Source organism: Mesocricetus auratus, unplaced genomic scaffold, assembly GCF_017639785.1.
Source record: "Mesocricetus auratus isolate SY011 unplaced genomic scaffold, BCM_Maur_2.0 Super-Scaffold_100001, whole genome shotgun sequence".
NCBI lineage: Eukaryota > Metazoa > Chordata > Mammalia > Rodentia > Cricetidae > Mesocricetus > Mesocricetus auratus.
Window position 1 is genome coordinate 2,702,171 of NW_024429187.1, and position 22,991 is coordinate 2,725,161.

Genomic DNA, 22,991 nt, shown 5'->3' on the forward strand with positions numbered 1-22,991 from the left:
GATGATGACAGTGAAGTGTAAGGCTGGCTATCACCGCACAACGCAGTCCTGCAGAGAATTCATGCAGGGCACGGCTTGGCTAAGGGCAGCTGTAGCCGCTTATGAGTAATTGGGGATTGAGAGTGTGTGGCAGTGGCAACAGCAGCAAAAGCCCAAGTGGCGTCCAGGCAGCTGACCTAGACACGGCAGAAGTCCAAGGAGCAGTCCCAGGGGAAGCCCAAAATCCACAGAGAGAGGGGTCCAGACTCCTGGAAAGTAGACATGGGGATGTGCAGAGGAAGCCAGCATGGCAGGAAACAAGGGCATGGAGGCTGCCTGAAGAGACAGTCAACAGTGGGCTGATACCTCCAGCTGTGTTTGGAGCCCTGCAACGAGTGGAGTTTGTCGCTGGGGACTGCTGTAGAGAAGTTGCATCAGGGAAACCCTAGACTCTCATGGAGGGCCGGGGGCAGAGAGGAAAAGTGAGATTCAGCGGCACTTCCTGTAGCAAGCAGCTGCCTCATGGTCTTGTGCCCCAAGTTGGATGCCAGATGAATCATTTATCTAATTATTCTTTATCAATTGAAACTTCAGTTAGATATCAGAGTAAGAACCTGAATGATCAGAGATGCGGTGGACTAGTGACGAGTGACCTCCTCTCTCTCTCTCCTTCCTTGATCCAAAAGTACCAAAACTCTCTATAAGCCCCACCCTACTACTTCCTGTGTCTCTCTATCTGTCTTTAGTCCTCCACAACCTCAATGACTAACTTTGGTCAGCTAGTAGCTAGTTCTACCCTCTGGTTCAAAGCAAACCTTATTGACAGTCTTGGGAACACCAGAATGGATTCAAAATATCCCACAACAGTAGCGGATTATGTGTAAGCCTAGCTAAGCATGGATACCTCACCAATTACCTCCCATTCTTCACGATAGAGAAAGCGTCTTAAATAAAAGGACAAACATGTTAAAACACTTGTATTCTTTGTTAAAGATTTAGTGGGGTGTGCCCACATGCCCCAGTGTTTGTGTGGGGGTCAGTTTCCTCCTACCGTGTAGTTTATTTTGAGGCAGGATCTCTCTTGTTTCTACAACCATGTTACATACTCAGACTTCTGGCCAGTTCTATCTCTACCTCCCCTCTCACTGTAGTCACTGGGATTACAGATGTGGTCACCACATGCAGCTTTTCTTCACGTGTGTTCCAAACTCAGGTGGTCAGACTTGCATGACATGTTTTGGTTCAGGAGAGGTGGGCGGGTTAGTTTTTGTTTTGTTTTGTGTTTTTTGTTTTGTTTTTTGCTTTTTGGTTTTGGTTTTGGTTTCTAGGGGGTTTTGGTGTTTTGCTTTTTGGTTTTGGGGTTTTTTATGGGTTTTGGGGGGGGTTGTGTGTGGGTTTTGTTGTTGTTGTTGTTTTGTTTTTGCAGTAGAGCCTCAGAGTGGAAATTTTTTTTTACCTGTGTTCTTCATGATAGTGACTTCTGAGAGATTTCACCAAGCATTTGTATAGTTACTGTGACACTATCTATACCATTAAGAAAAGAGAACAAGCCAGGCCTTGTGGGTCAATCTGTGATCCCAGCACTTGGGTTGCAAAAACAGGAAAACCAGGAGTTCAAGGTCCTTCTCAGATATACAATAACTTTGACATCAGTCTGAGTTATATGAGACCCTGCTTTAAAAATCAGAAAAGAAGCTGGGTGGTGGTGGTGCACACCTTTGATCCCAGTACTCGGGAGACAGAGGCAGGTGGGTCTCTGTGAGTTTGAGACCAGCCTGGTCTACAGAGTGAGTGCCAGGCCAGCCTTCAAAGTTACACAGAGAAACCCTGTCTCAAAAAACAAACAAACAAAAATAATCAGAAAAGAAAAAGGGGAGAAGATAAGAGGGTAGGGACGAGCAAGGCGGCAAGAGAAAGCAGATCGTGTGTTGCGGCTCTAGATGGCATAATATGTCTCAACATCATCCTGTTTTACTCACTCACTCTTCTTTGCTCTGTTTGACAGCCTTGAATGAAACTTACTGGAAATGAATGAGTTTATAAATACCTATCGATGTTATTACAATATCTTAAAATCCATAAAAGCCTTTCCTAGGGCAAGAATGTCTTTAGTGGTTTTGTTTACAGTGTAAAGTTGCCTAACAAGCTTCTTAGACAATCCACAGGTAAGTTCAGAGTACATCCTTTTCTTTTGCTGTACAGTATGCAAAGTTGAGTATGAACCAAAATGTATGATTAATATCTTTCTATTTCAAAATAATGACTCAGAAAGCCAGTTGGCAATTGTTCTCATTTTGTTTTTTGTCTTAAGCAACTGCAGTTAGTATGTCTTGTGCCATTAAGTAAAGTAATAGAAATAAAGTTATTAAATAAAGCTAGTTCATCATTTTAGCAGGTTTATCCTTTTTTCAAAACCTCAGATAAAAGTTTGAGAACAAACAAAAGTCACATTCATTTGAAACTATTTGGAAATGCAATCTGGGAAAACAGATTCACTCAGATTCTGAGAATGTATTAGATGGCTGAATAGAGGAGCTCACCTGTCTTCCAAGATGAGGCAGGAAGACATCAAGTTCAAACACAGCCTGGGAATTCATAGTGAGACTCTCTCAAAAACTGCTCTGAAATGAGTGGGACATTTATTAATAAGAAATCATTCTTAGCGCTGGCAGAAATTACATTGCTTTGTCTGAACTGGACCCAGTGTGGTCTCAGGTTCTGGATAATTTGGGCAAGAGAACTCATAAGGAAGACAGTCCGTCTGAGATCACCTGCCTGCTCATCAATTCAAAGGGTGGGCTGCAGAGATGTCTGAGATCTGATTGACAATGGCCTTCCCACTCTTTCCTAAGTGGCCAAGCCAATGCTACTCTCTTGTTTTCTTGATGCCTTGAAGCATCGATCTCACGAGCATGACTGCCTAGGGAGAGCAGTTCTTTGAGTGGCCCAGGGTGGACTCTAGTTCATCTCGGTCTCTATTACGTGAGCTGCACACAGCTCCTGGCTCATAGTGCACAAAGCTCAGGAACCTTGCAGGAGTGGGGCAGCAGGCATAAGCGGAGGGAGAGGCCTGAAGAGAACTGATGGCCAGTCACCCTGAACTGGGGGGCGGGGGGCGGGGGCGGGGGGGAAGGAGAGAGGAGCTCTGTCTGCCTTCCGCCCAGGATGGTGTAGAGAGCAGCAGAGACTGACTCTGGGGCCACCACAGTGGGACTGGTAAGGCTTCCTACCTTGTCTTCCTCAGCTCTGTGGCTGACGAAATTATTTTAGTCTTTGCTTTCCGAGCATTCTCACCACCTAAAGCAACATCTGAGGAAACCTCAAGATTAATCTGCCTGTGCTTTGCAACCCTAAGGAAGCAAGTAGCATAGATATTTTGCATAGGATTAAAACAAACAACAAAAGACTGTGATAAGCAGCTGAGGTTGCATCCCGGCGACTAGAAGGCTTGCCTCTCATGCTCGAAACCCTGGGTTCAATCCTCAACTGTCTAAACCAAGCACAGGGACACACAATGTCAGAGACTCAAGGTCATGCTTGGCTACTCAAGACCCTCCCTCAAAATGAAATAATGGCGGGGGTGTGCTGCAGAGATGTCCCATCAATTAGGAGCAACTGCTGCTCTTTCAAAGGAGTGGAGTTTGGTTCTCAGGGCCCACAGAAGGCTTCTCACAGCCAAGTACCCACTACTTCTGACCTCTGAGGGCAACTGCACTCATGTACAACATAACCACACTCAGACACATGCATACACAGAATTAAAAATAACATTATCATTAATAATAGACAATTAAATAAAATAATTAAAAATAAATATTTTTAAAAGATAGTTCCTTGGGCTGAGACCTGAAGTAAAAATGGAAAATCCAAAGAAATAACTTGTTAATACTGACACAGCTACATAAATTGCTCTCTTTCCTGTTGCTGGTTATTAATGCCCTGCTTTCTGGCTTTTCTATTTCTGTTCTATATAGCAGCCACTGTTTTTGAGCCAAACCAGCAGATCCCAGCAGTACCTCTCTCCCTTGCCTGACTCAGCTTGGAGAGCTGAAACTAATCGGTTTAAGGTTTTCTGTTGTTATTTTTGGATGTTTGTTTGTTTGTTTGTTTACCTTTTGAGACAAAACTTTCTTATGAACTCTGGCTGGCCTGAAACTCGCTGAGTAGACCAGGCTGGCCTTGAACTGGCAGCTGCAGTCCCATCTCAGCCTCCTGAATTCTGGGATTGTAGAGACACAGCATCACCCTAGACTTGAAGCTGACTTTTGATTTTCTATCCTCCCCTGTTGACTTGCGAAGTCTTCTGGTGCATTTGTCTCCAGCTTCTGACTCCTGCTTGAACTGCCCAGAGACACAGCAGCTATTCAGAAACAACAAAAAGCAAAAACTAAAAAGGTTAAGTAGTCATTATGCTTGATATTCTCTTAAATATTTTAAATAGTAACTTAATATATAACTTAATATTTTGCCAGAAATAAGTTTAAAGAATTATTAATTCAGCAAGGATTTATGACATTCTATTAATACAAAGTTAAAAAACTATTTCTAAAATTTAAATTTATTTTTAAATAACATTTAAGTTAATTTCAGCTTAAGACATTTTCTAAAACATCTTTTTAGTAAAAGGAAATCAGCTACAATAAATATCCATGCACACAGTGGGTTTTTTATTGTTATTATGTGTGTGCATGTTTGTGTGTGTGCGTGGGCACATGTATGGCCACAGAACGACCTTTAGAAGTCAGTTTTCTCCTTCCTCCATGTGGGTCCTGGGTGTGACCCCAAGTCATTTCACCAGCTCCTATTTAAGCACATATTTTGTGTAAACTTGTGTTTTCAATACTCTTAGCTAGACAGCCAATATTGGAGTTGCAAAGTATTAAGTCTACATTTTTGTGTTTAAATTTATTTTATTATATATGTTCATACATATATACTTTTTATGATACTTATTGTGTACATGTACACTGTGTGTGTGTGTGTGTGTTGTACACAGTGTCAATGTGAAAACCAGAGGACAGTCTGCTAGAGCTGTTTCTCTCCTTCTGTTGTGTGGGTCCTGGGACCCAAACTCATGGCACTGGACCTGGTACTGGCAGCAAGGACTCTTACCAGCTGAGCCATTTCTCACCCCAGAAGTCCATGCTTGTTGTTATGAGAAAAAGGCCAATTCACTTCCAAAGTGATCTCATGCACCTGTTTCTCCTTTAACTATGAATGAGTAAAGATTCTCTCTGTTGCACATTCTTCCCAGCCCTTACTGTTGACTGCATCTCTCAATCCATTTCCCTCCCACCTCCTCTCTTCCCCCTTCCTAACTATAGAAACAGTGTGACCAACCATCTCCCACTCTTACCACCAGGCTTCTCAGAGGGACTTTGCCCTCAACCTATAATCAAAATAAGCATTTCCTTCCCAAGGCTGCTTCTCGTCAGGTAAAGCTAATCCATATATTCATTTATATATATATATATTCCTTTTATAACAATGTCTCATAAATTTTGTCCAGTTTTACTTTTTATCTTTTAATGGTGGATACTTATATTTTTAAATAGTCTAGATACAAGTCAGATATATTGCAAACAATTCTTTCAAACCCTAGGTTAATTTTTCTTCGTTTTCTTTCCTATTTTTTTTCTTTCAGAAAGGTCTCATTGTGTAACCCAGGATACCTGCAACACCTGGGGATCCTCATGCCTCAGCCTCCAAATGCTGGATTACAGAGGAACTGTTTGCCTGGCTCTCACTTTCCTCAGAGTATACTCAACTTTTACCTTCCCTGATCACCAGCAATCACTGCGTGAATTCCAGTAGTAGAGGAGTCCTCATTTAAGAGGAATCTGTTCTGTCTGACCCATTCATGTATGTCACTTGTGTATGATGCTGTCACTAGCAAGGTTTGCTAAGGCAAGATCATAGACATTCACATCCATGTTTACTCCTGAGTTGTAGTGTTTTAATTGTATTTTTGTCTATGGATCATTCTGAACTAATTCCTGCAGGTGATATACTGAGTCCCACCTCATCCTTTGGCAGAGTACCATTGTCCCAGCACCATTTGTTGGAGAGACTTCCCATTCTTCCCGTTTCATTACTTGCACACCTTTGATGACAGTCCGTCGATGAAGCTGGAGGCAGCATGCGTGTGGTGGGATGCTTGCCTTTATGCTCAAGACCCTGGGTTCAGTCCCAGCCCGCCAAAAAAACTCATCAAAACTACAAAAGGTTATTTGTGGACTCTCAACTCTGGTCAATATGTATGTCCGTATGCTAGAAGCAACCATCGTGACTGCAGTTACCCTGACGCACACTTTGAGGCTGGTTTCTATGAGCCCTCCGTTTGTTCCCCCTTTCCAGATTGTCAGAGTTATTCTGGGTGTCTCAGATTTGCATATGAATTTAAGGATCAGCCTGCCAATTTCTGCAAAAAGGCTGCTGGGATTTTGATAGAGACTGTGTTGAAACTGTAGACGATTGTTAACTACTGCCATATTGTCTTCCTACTGTGAGTGCAAGAAGTTCTTCCATTTGCTTAATCTTTTCAGTGATGTTTTATACTCTTCAATGTATAAAGGTTTGTCACTTGTTAAATTTATTCCTGTCATTCTCTTTCACATTATTATAGGGAAATTGTTTTCATAATTGTATTTTTTGTATTGTTTGTCACTAGCATATAGAAATAGAAATGATTTTTTTTAGAACCACTGAGATGTTCCAACAGGTAAAGATACCTGTTATGAGAGCCTGGAGACCTGAGTGGGAGCCCTGGAACTCACATAAATATGGAAAGAGAGAACCAAGCCCACAAAGTTATCTTCTGACCTCCATATACACACAAAAGTGATTTTTTTATTGTTAAAGAATTGATTTTTCCTTTCTTTTTGAAGAGTACAAAAAGCTTGCCCCAGAGCTATCCATCTCAGAACAGTCTGGGTCAGTTTTGACCTACAATATGTATGTCATCACCTCTCAAAGCATGGAGTAATACATGGGAAATGTTCATTTATCTGGTAACTCCGGTTATAAGAAACATTAAGACAGGGTTTAACTTCCACTGGTATTGCCAGGGACGTCCCAACACCAGTCTGCATGTGGCCAAGGCCCTGAACACTAGTTTGGAAGCCTGTAGGACAAGTCTGAAGAGTGTAAGATGAGGTGTGTGTGGTAGACGCAATCTGCGGACGACTTGGCTGTTCTGACACGGGGTGTCGATACTGCATCGAGGTCTGATGAAGATAGTGAGGTTGCTGGAAGTGAGCTGGCCGTGAGGGCTGAGCTGTCTGGAGCACACCTAGCTGTGCGGACTGAGGAGCTGACTGTCCCCTCTGCTTGTTCGCTTCTTTCACATCATTGTCATGAGCAACTAATAGTCGTTCAATACACTGCACTAAGAAATCCCAGGAGTAAGCAGTAAGACGATGCAGTCTCGTAGGCCATGTTGGAGAAAGACGAAGGATAATCCTTGAAGAAGCCACACATGCAGCAGCTACTTGCAGAGATACTTCCAAGAAGTAATCTGCATATTTGGCCATGTAGAGTTTAGTCTTTTCCAAACAAACCATTGGCCAGCCGTCATGCAGGTCTGTCTCATGTACTGCTTCAGAGAGGTAATACTCAATGAAATGGGCAGCTGTGGGAAGGCAGAGGTTCCACTGAAAGGTCTCTAACAGTAACAGTTCCATATGCAGCAAATTCTGCTTTGTCAGCACTAGATTCATGTTAGTCATACAGCCCAGGCTGTTGAGCAAGTCAGGCTAAGCTAGCAGGGGCACTGATTAAAATTTCAGTAGCCATCTTCATTACAATGGTTATACAACTGCCCTAGGACAATTTATTGGTAGCGAGTGAAAACAGCAATAATAGTCATTATAGTAAGGGCAACCTGGCCATAAAATATTGGGAGGGGGGTAAATTTAAAAAGTAAAAGGAGAACTGATAAACTGTATACATTGTGCTCTTATCTGTGGAAGAAGAAAGATTTGGTGGAGGGAAACTTTGTGGTTTAAAAGTAGTAAGATGTGTCTATGTTTTTATAAGGTAGCACTTGACTAGAAAGGAAACTGGCAGATGTGGCTACCACAGAGTGTTGTTGAGAACTCACTATAAAGATGTGGGTATGCAGCAGGAGTCGTGGTAATCAACCAATGGCCTTTATTGGGAAGGGAAGGGCTCCAGGCATGATGGGCTGATAGAGCAGCTCCAGGGGGGAGTGCAGGTGGTAGCTTCTGCCAGCAGGAATTCTTAGAGAAATGTTCCTTCCTTAGAAGGAAACTAACTTTGGTATTTAGAATGCAGAGCTCAAAGTGTGGACTTACTAGTCTGGTGATGAAAGGCCACTCAGGTAAGAACACTCAGTCCAGTTTTCAAGCAGGAAAACGGTGCTATCACTTTTCCTCTTTAAAAAGGCTGCTAATTGGATTTTATAATTCTTACCTTAAGAAAACTTGAATTATTAGGAGAAAGTAGGTTCAAAAGATGTGTCTTTCACATTCACAGTGCCCAGCAACATGGAAACCAGTTTTCAGTATTGTAACTACCTCAGTAATGCTATGAATGTAAGCTATTGGGATAGAAATCCTAACTTGAAACAACAGCCAGTGCCTGTGGTAATTTAATGTCTTGTCAAATGCTTTTATTGGTTGGTTCTGTGTCATTCTTGTTGTCAGAATATTTGCCTTTTTAAAAAGCTTATTAACACTTTTTCCAGTTTATATTTAAAAAGCTAAAGAACACTGGATTGATTCTTTTGGGGGTGGGTAGAGTCCAATAGTTGATGACTATTGCTGCATACCCAGGTGGGGAGGCTGGGGAATCATGACTATTTTAACAACATTGGAATGCATTATAGATGTAACTCAACAGCAGTTAGCTTGGGGTTGGGGGGACTGTGTGGGTTTTGTTTTGTTTTGTTTAATTTATTAATTAGTCTTAAAAGGTTTGTTTTGTTTTGAGATTACTGGACCATCATTAAATATGTACTGTGAAAAGGTTAATGATGTGTAAAAAGGACTTAACCAGAGTTCCTTAAATAAACACTATTCAAGTACAAACTAAAAAAAAAAAAGAATTGATTTTTATATATTGAACTTTTATCCTGTAACCATACTAACTGTATTTACTGGTATAAATGTGGTGTCTATGGAAGGATTCCTTAGATCATGTCACCTGTAATCAAAACATTTTTACTTCTTTACAACCAAGATGACTTCTACTTCTTTTTCTGTTCCAAATGCCCTAGCTAATACCACCTGCACATTGTTGAATGGATATAGCAAGTGCAAGTGTCCTCAAAGCATTCTTGATGTTTACTAGGGAAACTAGAGAACTCCCAACCTTCATCATTAACTCAGATGCTGATTATACAACTTTTCTAAGTATCCAATAGCAGACAGTGTGTTCCATTCTATTCTTAACATGCTTAATGATTTATAACAAGAAAAGTATTGTATTTGGTCAAGTACCTTTTTCTAATTAATAAAATTATCATCTGTTTTGTCCTTTATTCTAGCTAAGGGTTGTACTAATCTTGATTGATTTTTATGTGTTGGAACAACTTTTCGCCCCTCAGATACATGCCTTTTGCATAAGTTGTTGAATTCAGTTTGATGGCTTTTAATTTTCTTTTTTGATACAGTCTTATTCTGTAGTGCAGGCTTACCTGAGATTCACTATATAATCCAAGCTAATTTCAAACTCAAATACTGCTTTGACCTCCCAAACACTGGCATTACAAATACAAGCCATCATGACTAGCAACTTTATAACTTTTGGTCAAAGAAATTTATAAATACTACAAAGGATAATGGTCATAGGAGATACAGAAGCATACAGTTAAGTCATTTCCAAAGTTTACTTTTCTCCTATTTTTTCTTGGCTTTAGCACTAAAGTTTGTTTACTTTTTGAGAATTGTTTCTTCTTTCTCTGTTCTATTTGCTCTTTGTGTTGTTTTTTATTTTTTAGGTTGGTTTTATGAAGGCTAGTGTGCCTGTTTTTAATTCCTATATTCATTTTAAGTGTATTAATATTTGATCCTAAAGAAGATTGCTCAGTGGTTAGGAATGATGGCTGTTCTTCTTGGGGACCAGGTTTGATTCCTAACACCTATGTGGCTGTAACTCCAGTTCCATGGGATCTGATGATCTCTTCTGGCCTCCATGGGCACCAGGCATACATGTAGGACACAGACGTACATGCAGGAAAAACACCCATGCACATAAAATTAAAAATTAATTTTAAATGTCCTATTATATTAATCTTTTAGACTTGTTGAAGCTTGAGTTTTACATAATTTTATGAACAATGTCATAGAACACTGTGGGGGTTTGAATGAGCATGGCCCCCATAGGCCCTTCTGTTTGAATGCTTGGTCTTTAGTTGATAGAACTGTTCTGGAAAGGATTATTAGTGTGGTCTTGTTGGGAAAGGTGTGTCACTGAGGTGTACTTTCAAGTTTCAAAAGCCCAAAACAGTCCAGTCCCCCACACACACCTCCTCCCTGCCTGCTGCTTATGGATAACATCTAAGCTCCCAGCTACTGCTCCAGAATCATGGCTGATTGCTGCCATGCTACCCACTGTAATGGTCATGAACTCACCCCCTGAATTGTAAGTCCCTGTATTAGTTAGGTTTCACTAGAGCAAGGTTCTCAACCTTCCTAATGCTGACACACTTAATATAGTTCCTAATGTTGGTGACCCCCAACCATAAAATTATTTCCAATACTGCTACACAACTGTACTTTTGCTACCGTTCTGAATTGTAATGTAAATATCTGACATGCAGATGGTCTTAGGCAACCCCTGTGAAAGTGTTATTTGACCCCTTTGTCTTGACCCACAGGTTAGGAATGGCTGTTCCTGAAGACCATAACTGATAGAATGAATCCAAACATATATGGAAAGGGAATTTATTAGAATAGTGAATAGGCTGTAGCCCAGTTATTCCAACAATGTCTGTCTGCCAATAGAAGATCCAAGAATCCCACAGTTGTCCATTCCAAGAGGCTGGATGTCTGCGCTGATCTTTGGTGTATTCTGAAATCTCAAAGATGTAAGCACTAATGCCAGTGAATGAATCAACTTACCACCAAACAAAACCTCACAGGTATACCTAGCTGCTTGGGTTTTACTTAATACCAGATATAGACAAGTTGACAATCAAGAATAGCCATCACAGACCCCCGTTAGAAGTTTTTAGGAGTTGTCTAGATCATGGTGTCTTTAAAAGGCAATAGAGAAGTAACTGAGGCAAACACTTTGAAGAACAAAAATCTATTTTCACCAATCCGGCAAATATCCACTGTGGTAAATGTCCTTTACCTGTAAACCATCCCTCCACTTACATGACTCTTTTCCTCTCCCCATTACGCCCATATTCTGGAGCCACGACTTCTAAAACCAGGACTGCTTTTGGTTAACTATGCCTGTCACAGCTCCCTGCTTCTCTTCAACTGTGCAAACACTAGGTTAACAAGCATCTGTTCCACAGTAAAGGCCAATCCCTTCTCTTGTATCATCTTATAGTCTGTCTTACTTTCTTTATTATTTCAGTAAGTATTAAGAAAATATGAGACAGCCAAGCATTGGGTCAAGCTCAGGGAATCCCGCTGAGGAGAGGAAGTACTGTATGAGAAAACACTGGACCAAAACGAGACCAAAAGCTATCTGGGAAACTTCAAGCTCTGCATCTCCACATCCGATATCAAAGTGTCCTTCAGGTCTCCAATTCCTTTCGGCTTTATTGACTGCAATACACTTCTTTTTTCTTGGGATATTTCCACTCCTTGTTACATGACTCTGGCATCTCTAATATCTCGGGGTGTTCAAGGCAAATCCAGACTTCATATTCATATTTCATTCAATATCCTCTCTAGATCTCCATGCAGGGACAACCTACCTTGAATATGCCTAGCCTCATGGCTTTCCTTAGTCGTGGAGAAAGATTATATAAACCCTTTTTTTTGTATCCTTGACTATGGTCAAAGCTGCCAAGTTATGTTTACTGGGGCTAGACCGTGGCCACCTTGTTCAATTACATCTTCACCAGCTTTTTTGTTTGTTTGTTTTTGATGGTTTCCGTCACTGCCCATGCTTGCCTGTGCTGGAACTCTCTCTGTAGCCCAAGCTGGCCTCATAATTAGAGGTCTGCCAGCCTCTGTCTTTTGAGTGTTAGGATTAATTATGTGCACCACCATGCCTGGCCCTAAGCTTTTCTTTAATTCCTTTTTACAAATTGGAAATTTAGCTGTGTAGGGTCTTGCTCTGAGGTCATTACTCTCTTTATTCTACTTGGCATCAGGTTTTTATTTAATCTGTTTACACTTCCTGGTGTTCTTTTTCTTCTCCAAATGCACATTTTGCAATTTTCCTTGTTCAGCTTGTTCCTTTTAATTAGAGATCTGTATAAGTCTGGCCACTAATAACCACACAACACAGTCAATGCTGGATTGTTTGGAAATGTCCTCTGCCAAAGCTGTTAATCCATAATCTTCAATTAGGCCTTGGGCAAGTGTTTTAGACAAGGGCACCAAAATATCATAAGAGCAGCCTCTAAGCCACATACTAATATTCTTCTCCTCTGAAACGTTTTGAGCCAGGCTCCCAAAATTCACATCACCCTCAGTACCTTTGTCTTCCATGTTCTTACTAGATGGCCCATTAAATCTCACTAAAAATGTCCAAAGCTTTTCTAATCAAAAGTCCCAAAGTTCGCATTCCTCTAAACAAAAGCATGGTCTAGCCTATCATAGAAATATCGCATTCCTGGTACTAACTTTTGTCCTAGTTAAGAGTGTCTCTTTCTGTGAAGAGACACACCATGATCATGGCAAGTCTTATAAAGGAAAGCATTTAATTGGGCTGGTTTAAAGTTCAGAGTTTAGACCACTTTCATCATGGTGAGAAGCATGGTAGGACACAGGCAAACATGGTAGCAGAAACTGAGAGTTCTACATCCAGACCAACAGGAAGCAGGAAGAGAGAATGCAACACCTGGCCTGGCTTGAGCATCTGAGACCTCAAAGCCTACCCCAAGTGACACACTTACTTCAACACAGCCACACCTCCCAATAATGCAGTACCTATGGACCTTTGGGAGCCATTTTTATTCAATTCACCACAACTGAATTTTGATTACTCGATGGAAAAGCAGCCACATCCTCCACCTACCAGACCTCCTCACCTGCCACAGACACCACAATAGCCGGAATAAATCCTGATCACTGAGACTCCCTTCTCCCTGTCCTTCTCAGTCCAATTCTGTCACCAACAAGCTAAAAGCAACTCTTGAGTATTTCTAGGTCCTCCAGTTTTAGGGTCACTTAAAGCTTTAAGATTTAATTAAAACCTATTCATATATCAACCCTGCCTGTGATGACATGTCCCATGACCTTCTCAACAGTCCCAGAAAGTCTTGGTAGGATGTGTATTGTGCCTGCTGAATTTCTCTCTTTTCTTCATTTCTCCCAGAACAATGTGTCATTCCTCTGAAACAGTTTGTCATTCAAACAAGACAGCTTAAAAATCATTCCCCTCTGAAATATCGCTGACTCATGCTATGTGTGCATGCTTTACTGCTGACTCATGTTATGTGTACATGCCTTACTGCTCATACAAGCTGTTTGAGAATGCTTACTAAAACACTGGAACAATGAGTAATGAGCTTCCAACACATTGTACAGTAAAAACCCCAACCCCCTCAAACTAGGCAGCAGACTCTACACAGAATGAAGTGAAGAGAGCATGGACTCTGAGCCAGAGTTTTTAGGCTCTAATGCTAATACAATCTCCTACTATCTGTGACCCTGTGGTTGGGAGGGCAGTTTGTCATGACCTAAAGTGTTGTGGAGTTACCTTTTTGTACACTGTAAAGATGCATCTCTGTCTAAGGTGCCTTGGAGCAAGTCAGATGCACTGAACTGATAAAAGGTTAAGGGCCGCATGGCAGAATGTAGATTTAAAAATATGGGTTAATTAAGTTATAAGAGCTAGTCAGAAAGGCCAGCTTTCATAATTAATAGCAAATCTCCACATCGCTACTTGGGAGTTGGTGGTACAAAGAAACACTCACTATACCTGAGTACTCTGCATCCTTGCCAAGTGAGTCAAAGCCTGTCTTGCTATTCTCTGACCTTGAGAAGCTTTGAAAACAGTCACATAGAAATTTATTCATCCAGGTGCCCACCACATGTCTGCGTGACACCACAGTCTTTATTGGAAGAACTCTCCTGTTTTCAGCTTGCTTTAAGTGTTTCTGCACCTGGCGGTAGCACCAAACCAGGCTAGATGCTGGCTGGATCATGGCCTTTCTCCCTGCGCATTTCTGCTCTCCACGAAGTTCTAAGAGGCTGGCTTCCTCTGGATATTTGTTTAAGTTACTCTACCTCCCTGCACATCCGTTTCCACAAGGAAATACAGCAAAAGGAATGATGGACTTACAGTGTGAGGATCAAATAAGCCAACATAAATTGGAGCAGAGCCTGAAACTGATGAAGCTTCAAATAACGCCAAGTTTCTCAGCTCTTTGTCCTTAAAAATTCCTAACTTCTGGGTTACCAGGACTGGAGAGATGTCCTGTACTTGAGAGCACTTGCTGTGCAACATGAAGACCAGGGTTTGAATCCCAGCACCCACATCACAAGCCAAGCCTTCCAGAAACACTTGTAACTCCAGCTCTGAGGGATCTGATGTGCTCTTCTAACCTCTGTGTACATGCAGGTGTGCATAACAGCTCACACATGTACTTACAATCACACAGACTCGGCCACACAGATGAGTAAGGGAAATATATATATATATATATGTGTGTGTGTGTGTGTGTATGTTAATATATTATATAATATATTATATATTGATATATATTAATGTACAAATCCTTTGACCAATAATCATTTTAAGGTAAAAGAAACAATAATCAAAAAGATGTGCTTGATGATCTTCAATTTAACAATATTTGCAGAGAAAACAAATGTATAGTTAAATATCAATGGGAAAGTACATGAAAATTTACATATTATAAAATGTGTTCATTATATTTTTAAATAAAAATGCAAGTTATAGTGACTTTTGTGCGTTGCCTCATATTTGTATAAAAGTAATTGGGGGAGAATCCTTACATGTAAATATTAAACTGTCACCAAAAAATACACCAAACTAGGAGCACTTGTTTGATTTTTTTCCTGGATCATACTCTAAGACAATGCAGAGACAACTAAGTATTTTTGCATATAAACTCATATTTCTGATGTGAAAAAGAGCAGGTCCTAATTACATAACAGTTTGTAAGCAATAGAGGAAATAATGAAATAAAAACATTAACATGAGAGGAAACTCCTCAGTTTAGAAAAATTTCAAATGAGATTAAAAAAAATAAATGTCTATTTAAAAAAGGATATTCTGCAACCCAGGAGGTAGCAGGATAACTGCAGATCTTCGTTTCTCTTTCTGTCCCACCAAATCCAACCCTCAAGTCTCATGCCCAGCCCTGTAGCACACCTGTTGCATCCTCCCCTAACATCTCTAGTGGACCTCACAGATCCTCCCATCTAACCTGCCTCTTCCTACTACTCGTTACTTTATCCCAGCCCCCAACTCCATTCCTCCAAGTCCAGTCTCCGGTCTCATCAACAGCTCTGTGCCAGATCTTTTACTGTAGCCTCTCTTTACTCTCTGTTCCCTTCCCCAGGGGACTGAGTTGATCCTAGAGGAACATCCTGTTTCCCTGCCTCCTGTGAACCTCTTCACACACTCCCAACAGCCTGTCCCCATTCCTAAGAGTCAGCTCAAAATATTCATAAATACATTTACCTGGAACCCCATTGACCACACCCTCTCAGGACCCCAGAGGAATTTCCTGCCCCGGTATGAAACAGAGAGGAAACAGAAACGAAGAAACAAAGCACCCACCCAAAACAGACAAGACTAGATATCAGCACCTAGAATTACAATCCTCCCTATCCTAGACGCCTAGGTGCCAGCATAAGAACACAGTCAATAATAAGCAAAACAATATGTCTCCACTAAGACCCAGCAACTCTACCACATCAGGCCCTTGTATTCCAACATAGCTGAAGTACAAATAAATAAATAAAGCAACCCCTATGAATATGATAATACAATAGAGATTCTTAAAGAGAACAATCAATGAATTGCTTTAAAAAGTCTGTATAATTCTTGGACATATAACCAAAGGACACTTACCTTACCACAGCAAAAACCTGCTCAACCATGTTCATTGCTGTTCTCTTCATGACAGCCAGAAACGGAGCGGGGGGGCAATAGGTGTCCCTCAACAGAAACGTGGATAAATAAAATGTGTACATTTACTCAATGGAGTATTACTCAGCCATTTTTAAAAATGACTTCATAAAATTCACAGGTAAACGGGTGAAATTAGAAGAAAAATCATTCTGAATGAGTATTACAGACACTGAAAGACACATATTCACTTTGTTTAACCAATGATAACCATGCTACAACCTATAGTGGCACCGAGGTTAGGTATACAGTAAAGGACTACAAGGGGCCGATATATCTCATTAGGAAAGGGAAATAGAATAGATTAGTCATGGATGGATTGGGTGGGTCTGGAACAAGAGGATAATGTGGAGATGGAAGAGGGGGACAAGGGATGGAATACAGGGAGAGACAGCTAAAATTAAGGGCTATTCGGGGAGTAGTATGAAAACCTAATACAGTAGAGCTTCCTAAATAGATATATGTAAAAAGACAATCTAATAATGGGTGAAACAGAGTCATGCAAATAAAGCTTGCGATACCAGGATTGGATTGCATCTAACTAAACTATTGGCTTAAGGGGTTCCAAGAGAAATCCTAAATGACCCAGGCTGTTGCCAAGACTATAGATTGCTCTCCACAAACTGAAAGCAAGGCTCCACCGCCTACAACAGCTAAACACCTATGAAGAAGCCAAGTTGGTGTGTACACAGAGCCTTCAGTACTATGTTCTAGTGTCTTTGTTATAGGAAGGTACTCTGCACACTGCCAAAAGAGAAATATAAGCATTAAACCAGCCTCAACACTCTTGGCTCTCCAATGGTTTCCTGCCTGAAAGGCATGCGAGGGCAATGGTGGCACCAAGTTTGTGTGAGAAACCGCCCAATATCTGATTTGGTTTAACATCCACACCACAATATAGGACCCATACCTGAAACTGCATGAGTGCCCAAGAACAAGAACCTAGACAGCCCAGGGGCCTAGGATAAAACAAAATAATACTATTCTTTTTTTTTTTTTTTTTTTTGGTTTTTCGAGACAGGGTTTCTCTGTATTGTTTTCGAGGCTGTAATACTATTCTTTTTAATGCAGCAACAAAATGACCCCTAATGATATTCTAGAAGCTATACTCAGATCAGTACCTTGCTCAATCTGTAGTCAGATTTTCTTTGGACCACCAGTGCCTAAATAATGACACAGAGACTTCTTATTAAGTATGAAAGCTTGGGTTTAGCATAGGCTTGTTCCCAACTGGCTCTTAACACTTAAATTAGCCTAATTATATTCATTTACTTTCTGCCACGAGGCTCATGACCTCTGTTCAGCATACACTTCCTCTGTTTCTGGCTGGGGAATGCAGCCTCTTTTCTTCCCAGAGTTCCTATGTCTTCCTGGAAGCCCTACCCTCTCCCTGCCTAGCTATTGGCAGTTCAGTTCTTTATTAAACCAAACAGAAGGTGCCTTGACAGAGACACAACTTCACGGTGCACCAAAAGATCCCACAACATCTATCAGGAGATCATTCAGAAAGGAGGAAGAAAGAGTGTAAAAGCCCAGGAAGATTGAGGACACCAATAAAATAAGGCTCTCTAAATCAACAGGACTGGCACACACATGAACTCACAGAGACTGGAGCAGCATGTACAGGGTCTGCACGGGTCTGCACGGGTCTACGCCAGGTATGCAGCACAGCTCCAGCTCAGTGGTTTCACGGGATTCCTGAGTGGTAAATGAGTGGGTCTCTGACTCTTGTGCCTTCTCTTGGGTTCTTTTCCTTTTATTTGTCTTATCCAACTCAGATGTGATAGCTTTTGTTTTAGCTTACTATATTTTGTTTCATTACATTGATTGTTATCCCTAGAAGTCTGTTTGTTTTCTAATGAGAAACAGAAAGGGGATTTCTCAAACTGATCTTGATTGAGGGGGGAGGGGAAGTTGGGAAGAGTAGGAGGAGGGGAAATGACAATCAGGATATACTATGTGAGAAAAAAAATCTGTTTTCAATAAAACCTAAAAGAAAAAAAAATAACCTGTTCAGCTGGAGGATCAAGTTGCTTACTGCCATCACTGGTCACCTGACTTCAGGTCATTGGACCCACATAATGAAAGGAGAGGATTCCACATTTGTCCTCTAACATCCACATGTGTGCCATAGCATATATGTTCACATGTAAACTCACATACACATAAATAAATGGTCATTTGCTTTGCTGTTTCAATCTTTATTTTTATTTTCTGTGTATAGGTATTCTGCCTGCATGTATGTCTCTACCTACAGAGGCCAGAAGAAGGCATTGGATCCCCTGTGGCTGGAGGTAGAGCTGATGGTGAGTCAACATGTGGAGGCTGAGAATAGACCCTGGGACCTCTAGAAGCACAAGCAATGCTCTTAGCTGCTGAGCCATCTCTCCAGCCCCTAAATAAGTAAATGTGAAAACTTGGTCATCCTTGGAGATATACTCCTTTAATCCCAGCACTGGGGAAGTAGCTGCAAGTAGGTATCTGTGAGTTCAATGACAGCTTGGTCTACATAATGAGTAGGCATTAAGGACAGCCAGACCTACATAGTGAAACTCCATCTTTAAAAAAAACTATCTTTTCTTGCCTGCCTTCTGGTAACTTCATCCTACACCTCTAGTGAAAGCTATTATACACAGTGAAGGGAAAGAGGGCTATGTTAGTATTCTCAGGAACAGAACCTGCAGAATGACTATATATTACAAAGGAGATTGTTCAATTGGCTAACACAATACCAACTAGATGATTCAATAATGGCCATCTGCTGGAGAGGCTGAGGATCTAGGAGTCGCTCCATCCATGAGACAGGATTCCTTAACATTACCAAGCTGGTGTTGAAGCCTGGGAGATTCCTGTTGAGTTTCTGGTCTTCAGTCAACACTAGAAGGCCAAAGGAGCTGGGTTCCAATACCATCGAAGAATGGAAGCAGCAATGGGGACAGCAGCACCAGGGTAGATCACTCACAAGACTGGGGCAGAGGCTGACAGGCAAAAGCCACGGCGTCTTCCTTTGTACCTCCTTATTTCTGGGCTGCCCTCAAAGGGTGTGACCCACTCTAGGAGACGGTCTTCCTTCTTAAATGAAAACTTCTAGGAAATATCTAACCTGGTTTACAAACAAGGCTAACCATTGCAGAGGCATTCTTGAGAAAAATCACTGATGTTGTGGCACGTATGCAATAGCTAAGATCGGGTCTTGACTCTGAGACCTAATTTTCAAAAGGCACTTTTGGTAGGGCAATAGATTTCCTTTTTGTGACTAATATCCTTATCTTCAATTCTCTCTCTCTCTGTGTCTCTCTCTGTGTCTTTCTCTCTGTCTCTCTCTCTGTCTCTGTCTGTCTCTCTCTCTTTCTCTCTTTCTCTCTCTCTCTCTCCTCTATTGCTCCCTGTCCTTCTCTCTTCCCTTTATTTTGCTTCCCTAACCAAATCCATGCCCATGTCCCACTTCTCTTCTTATGGCTGCCACTACCCACACTCACATCCCTGGATCCCCTTATCTTTAATGTACTCTATCTATCATCTATCTATCATCCATCATCTATCTATCTATCATCTATCTATCATCTATCTATCTCTCTATCTCTCTATCATCTATCTGTCTATCTATCTATCATCTTTCTATCTATCTCTGGTTTTTCAGTACTAGGAATCAAACCCATGCTCTGTGCATGCTACACAAACACTCTACCACCAAACTGCATTCCAGACCCCCAACTAACTTTTTATTTATAGTTACGTGAACATGTCTGGTGAGTGTATGACACCTTTTTGTGGGTGCCTGTAGAGACCAGGAGAGGGCACTGGATGCCCTGGAACTGGAGTTACAGGCAGCTGTGAGTCATCTGATGTGAGTGCTGAGAATCAAATGCTGACCCTCTGGGAGAGAAGCAAGCATTCTTGGTAGCTGAGTCATCTCTCTGGCCCCTCCCAACTTCTCATTGTCCCTACTTCTAGGCCTTTTCATTCCCATGCTTGAGTACTCCTTCTGTCCCTAAGAGCGTAAGACACCATAACTTCACTTGAGATGCTTTACTCTGTGAGTTGGAGCCCTCATAAAAATGTCTAGATCCGGTTCCACATGGACTTTTTCCATGAGACACTTGAGAATGGGATAAAGAAGGGGCGCCGCTGTGAAATAATCCTCTTGTACACTGTATAGATTTGTCACTGTGATTGTTTAATAAAGAAGCAGACTGGCCAGTAGCTGAAGAGGATAAAGTTTTGTAAGAGACCCAAACTGAGAATTCTGGGAGGAAGAAGGGTGGAGTCAGAGGAGCCTCAAGGAGATGCAAAGAGAAGCAAGATGGGCATGCCATAGTGAGAAAAGGTACCAAGCCACATGGCAAAGCATGGTTACGAAGTGAGGGCTCTGGGCTAATTTAAATGTAAGATTTAGCTAGTAACAAGCCTGAGCTATTAGCCAAGCACTTACAGTTAATATTAAATCTCTGAGAGATTAATTGGGAGCTGCCGCTGGTGAGGAAGACTCCACCTATAGGATGGGTCACAGCTAGCCAGGCTGGGTTACATCCCAGAGGAGTTCAGGTATGGAGAGAGCAGGATGTGTTGACAGCAGCCATCATCAACATAATAACAAGAACTAGGATAGGATAAGAAGAATCAGAGTCTGAGAGATGACCAAAGCGACCAGGGAACTAAAGGAGTTAACGGGCTAGTTTATCAAACCAGAGAAATAGAAAGAGGAGGAATAGGAAGAAAAGGAGGAAGAGGAAGAAGTAGAAGAAGAAGAAGAAGAAGACGAAGAAGAAGAAGAAGAAGAAGAAGAAGAAGACGAAGAAGAAGAAGACGACGACGAAGAAGAAGAAGAAGAAGAAGAAGAAGAAGAAGAAGAAGAAGAAGACGACGACGACGACGACGACGACGACGACGACGACGAAGAAGAAGAAGAAGAAGAAGAAGAAGAAGAAGAAGAAGAAGAAGAAGAAGAAGAAGAAGAAGAAGAAGAAGAAGAAGAAGAAACAGAGGGTCAAAGAAGGAACTCAGCTGCTGGCTTAATACTGTGCCATTCGGCACAGGACACTCCCTTAAATTTTCAGAGTCAAGAACTACAGAGGATAAGGGTTTGCAGCAGACACTAGCCATGAATGAAAGAGTGCATATTTTAATATATATATTTATTTTATGTGCATGAGTGTTCATCTGAATGTGTGTATGTGCACCTTGTATGTGTGTGATACCCCCAGAAGTCAGAAGATGGCACCCCATACTTTGGAAGTGAAATTACAAGTAGCAGTGAATCAGAATGTAGGTATGGGAACTCAAACCCAGGTCCACTGCAAGAATAACAAGTGCCCTCAGCTACTGTTTGGGTGTAAGATATAGGACTATCGCCACTAAAATTGTTTGTTTAGGGACTGGAGTAATGGTCTTCACTCACAGGTACACACCCACAGAAACACACACAGTTTTAAAAATAAAAGAAATCTTTAAAATCATGCTTTATTTGGGTTTTGGTTTTCTAAGACACAGTCTTGTCATATAGCCCTGGCTGGCTCAAACTTGCAATCCACCTGCTTCAGCCGCTTTAGTGCCGGCACTCAGCCAACAAGGTATTGGAAGTATTTCTAGAAGGATGTTTATTACTCCATCAATTAGTCTTATCTCCTCAAATCCCAAATGACTTTTGAGGTGACAATGAGAGATAGCTCTCTCTACAGTTACATATCCAACCAACTGTATACACTTGGTTAATAAAACTTTAACAATAACTGGTGAGTTCTTGGCTCAAAGCAGAGGAGAATGAGGCAAGCATCTGAGTCAGCAATGGACTTTGTGTGACTGGTTGGTCTCCTCCTGTGACTGAACCCTTGCAGGATGCGTTTGACCTACTTTAAGAAGTGATGATGCAGAGCAAATGGGCTATTCAGTGCCTAATCCTGTGTGCCCAACCTCCACGCAGCACTTAAATCAGCCCAGACAACCATGAGAAGGTATTAGTAACTCCTTCTCATCCCCATAACACTGCTGCCTTCCAGAAGTGAGAGAGGGTTCCGAATAGGTCAGTGTGTGCTGCAAGAGCTCTGACTCTTTCGGGCCCGGGTTAGTCAATGCAGGCACACATCTCCACTGTCCTGGCAAGAAATTCAAACTCACACCAGAATGGAAAGAAGCCACAGAAAGTCAAAACGCTCTTCAAGCAGAAGCTCATTAGTTAAACTCTGTGCGAAGGAGAGAAATAGAGCAATTGCCCTGGCACACAGGGCAGGAACTCAGTGAGGAGTTGGGTTGGAGCCCCAGGGATTTGGGTGGAGGTGAAGAGAACTGTACTTACCAAGAATGCATGAACACGGGTACTGAAACACTACCCATGCCCTGGAAATACTTATGATTACTATGTGTGATTATTATGGATTAATTTAAAAATTGTTAAATGCTTAAGATGCAAACATTAGCTATTCTGCTCTGGTCATCTTACCTTATACACAAATATTAAAGGATTACACTGTGCCATATGAATGTGCACAATTAAAATAAGAACCAGTTTGTAAAATACTCTAAAACTCGCATGTTAAAATGAAAGAAAAAACTGCATGGTCCAGCTTGTGAAAACAGACTTCCTCTTACTCCCTCTTTTCCTTAGAAACTCTGGTTCCTTGGTCTTTGCATACCTGAAAGCCACGAAAAAGAAAATGCCCAGCAGGTGGCAGAAGGAGATAACTAGACTAAAGGCATACCCCACTTTCACCATCTTAGGTGGGATTTCATTTAGTTATTAATGAATGTCTCGTGGGAGGAAG

General features: G+C 41.4%; 1 protein-coding gene across 1 annotated transcript; it reads right to left on the reverse strand.

The window, feature by feature from the left end:
* Positions 1-6,854: 6,854 nt before the first annotated feature.
* On the reverse strand, positions 6,855-7,720 carry LOC121139758 (cyclin-J-like). Its single transcript, XM_040743742.1, has one exon. The coding sequence runs from the start codon at positions 7,704-7,706 to the stop codon at positions 6,942-6,944; it is 765 nt and encodes a 254-aa protein (XP_040599676.1). The 5' UTR covers positions 7,707-7,720; the 3' UTR covers positions 6,855-6,941.
* Between the last annotated feature and the right edge of the window lie 15,271 nt (positions 7,721-22,991).

Coding starts and splice junctions, on each gene's coding strand:
- LOC121139758 (XM_040743742.1), bottom strand. CDS start 7,706: ATGACTAACATGAATCTAGTGCTGACAAAGCAGAATTTGCTGCATATG.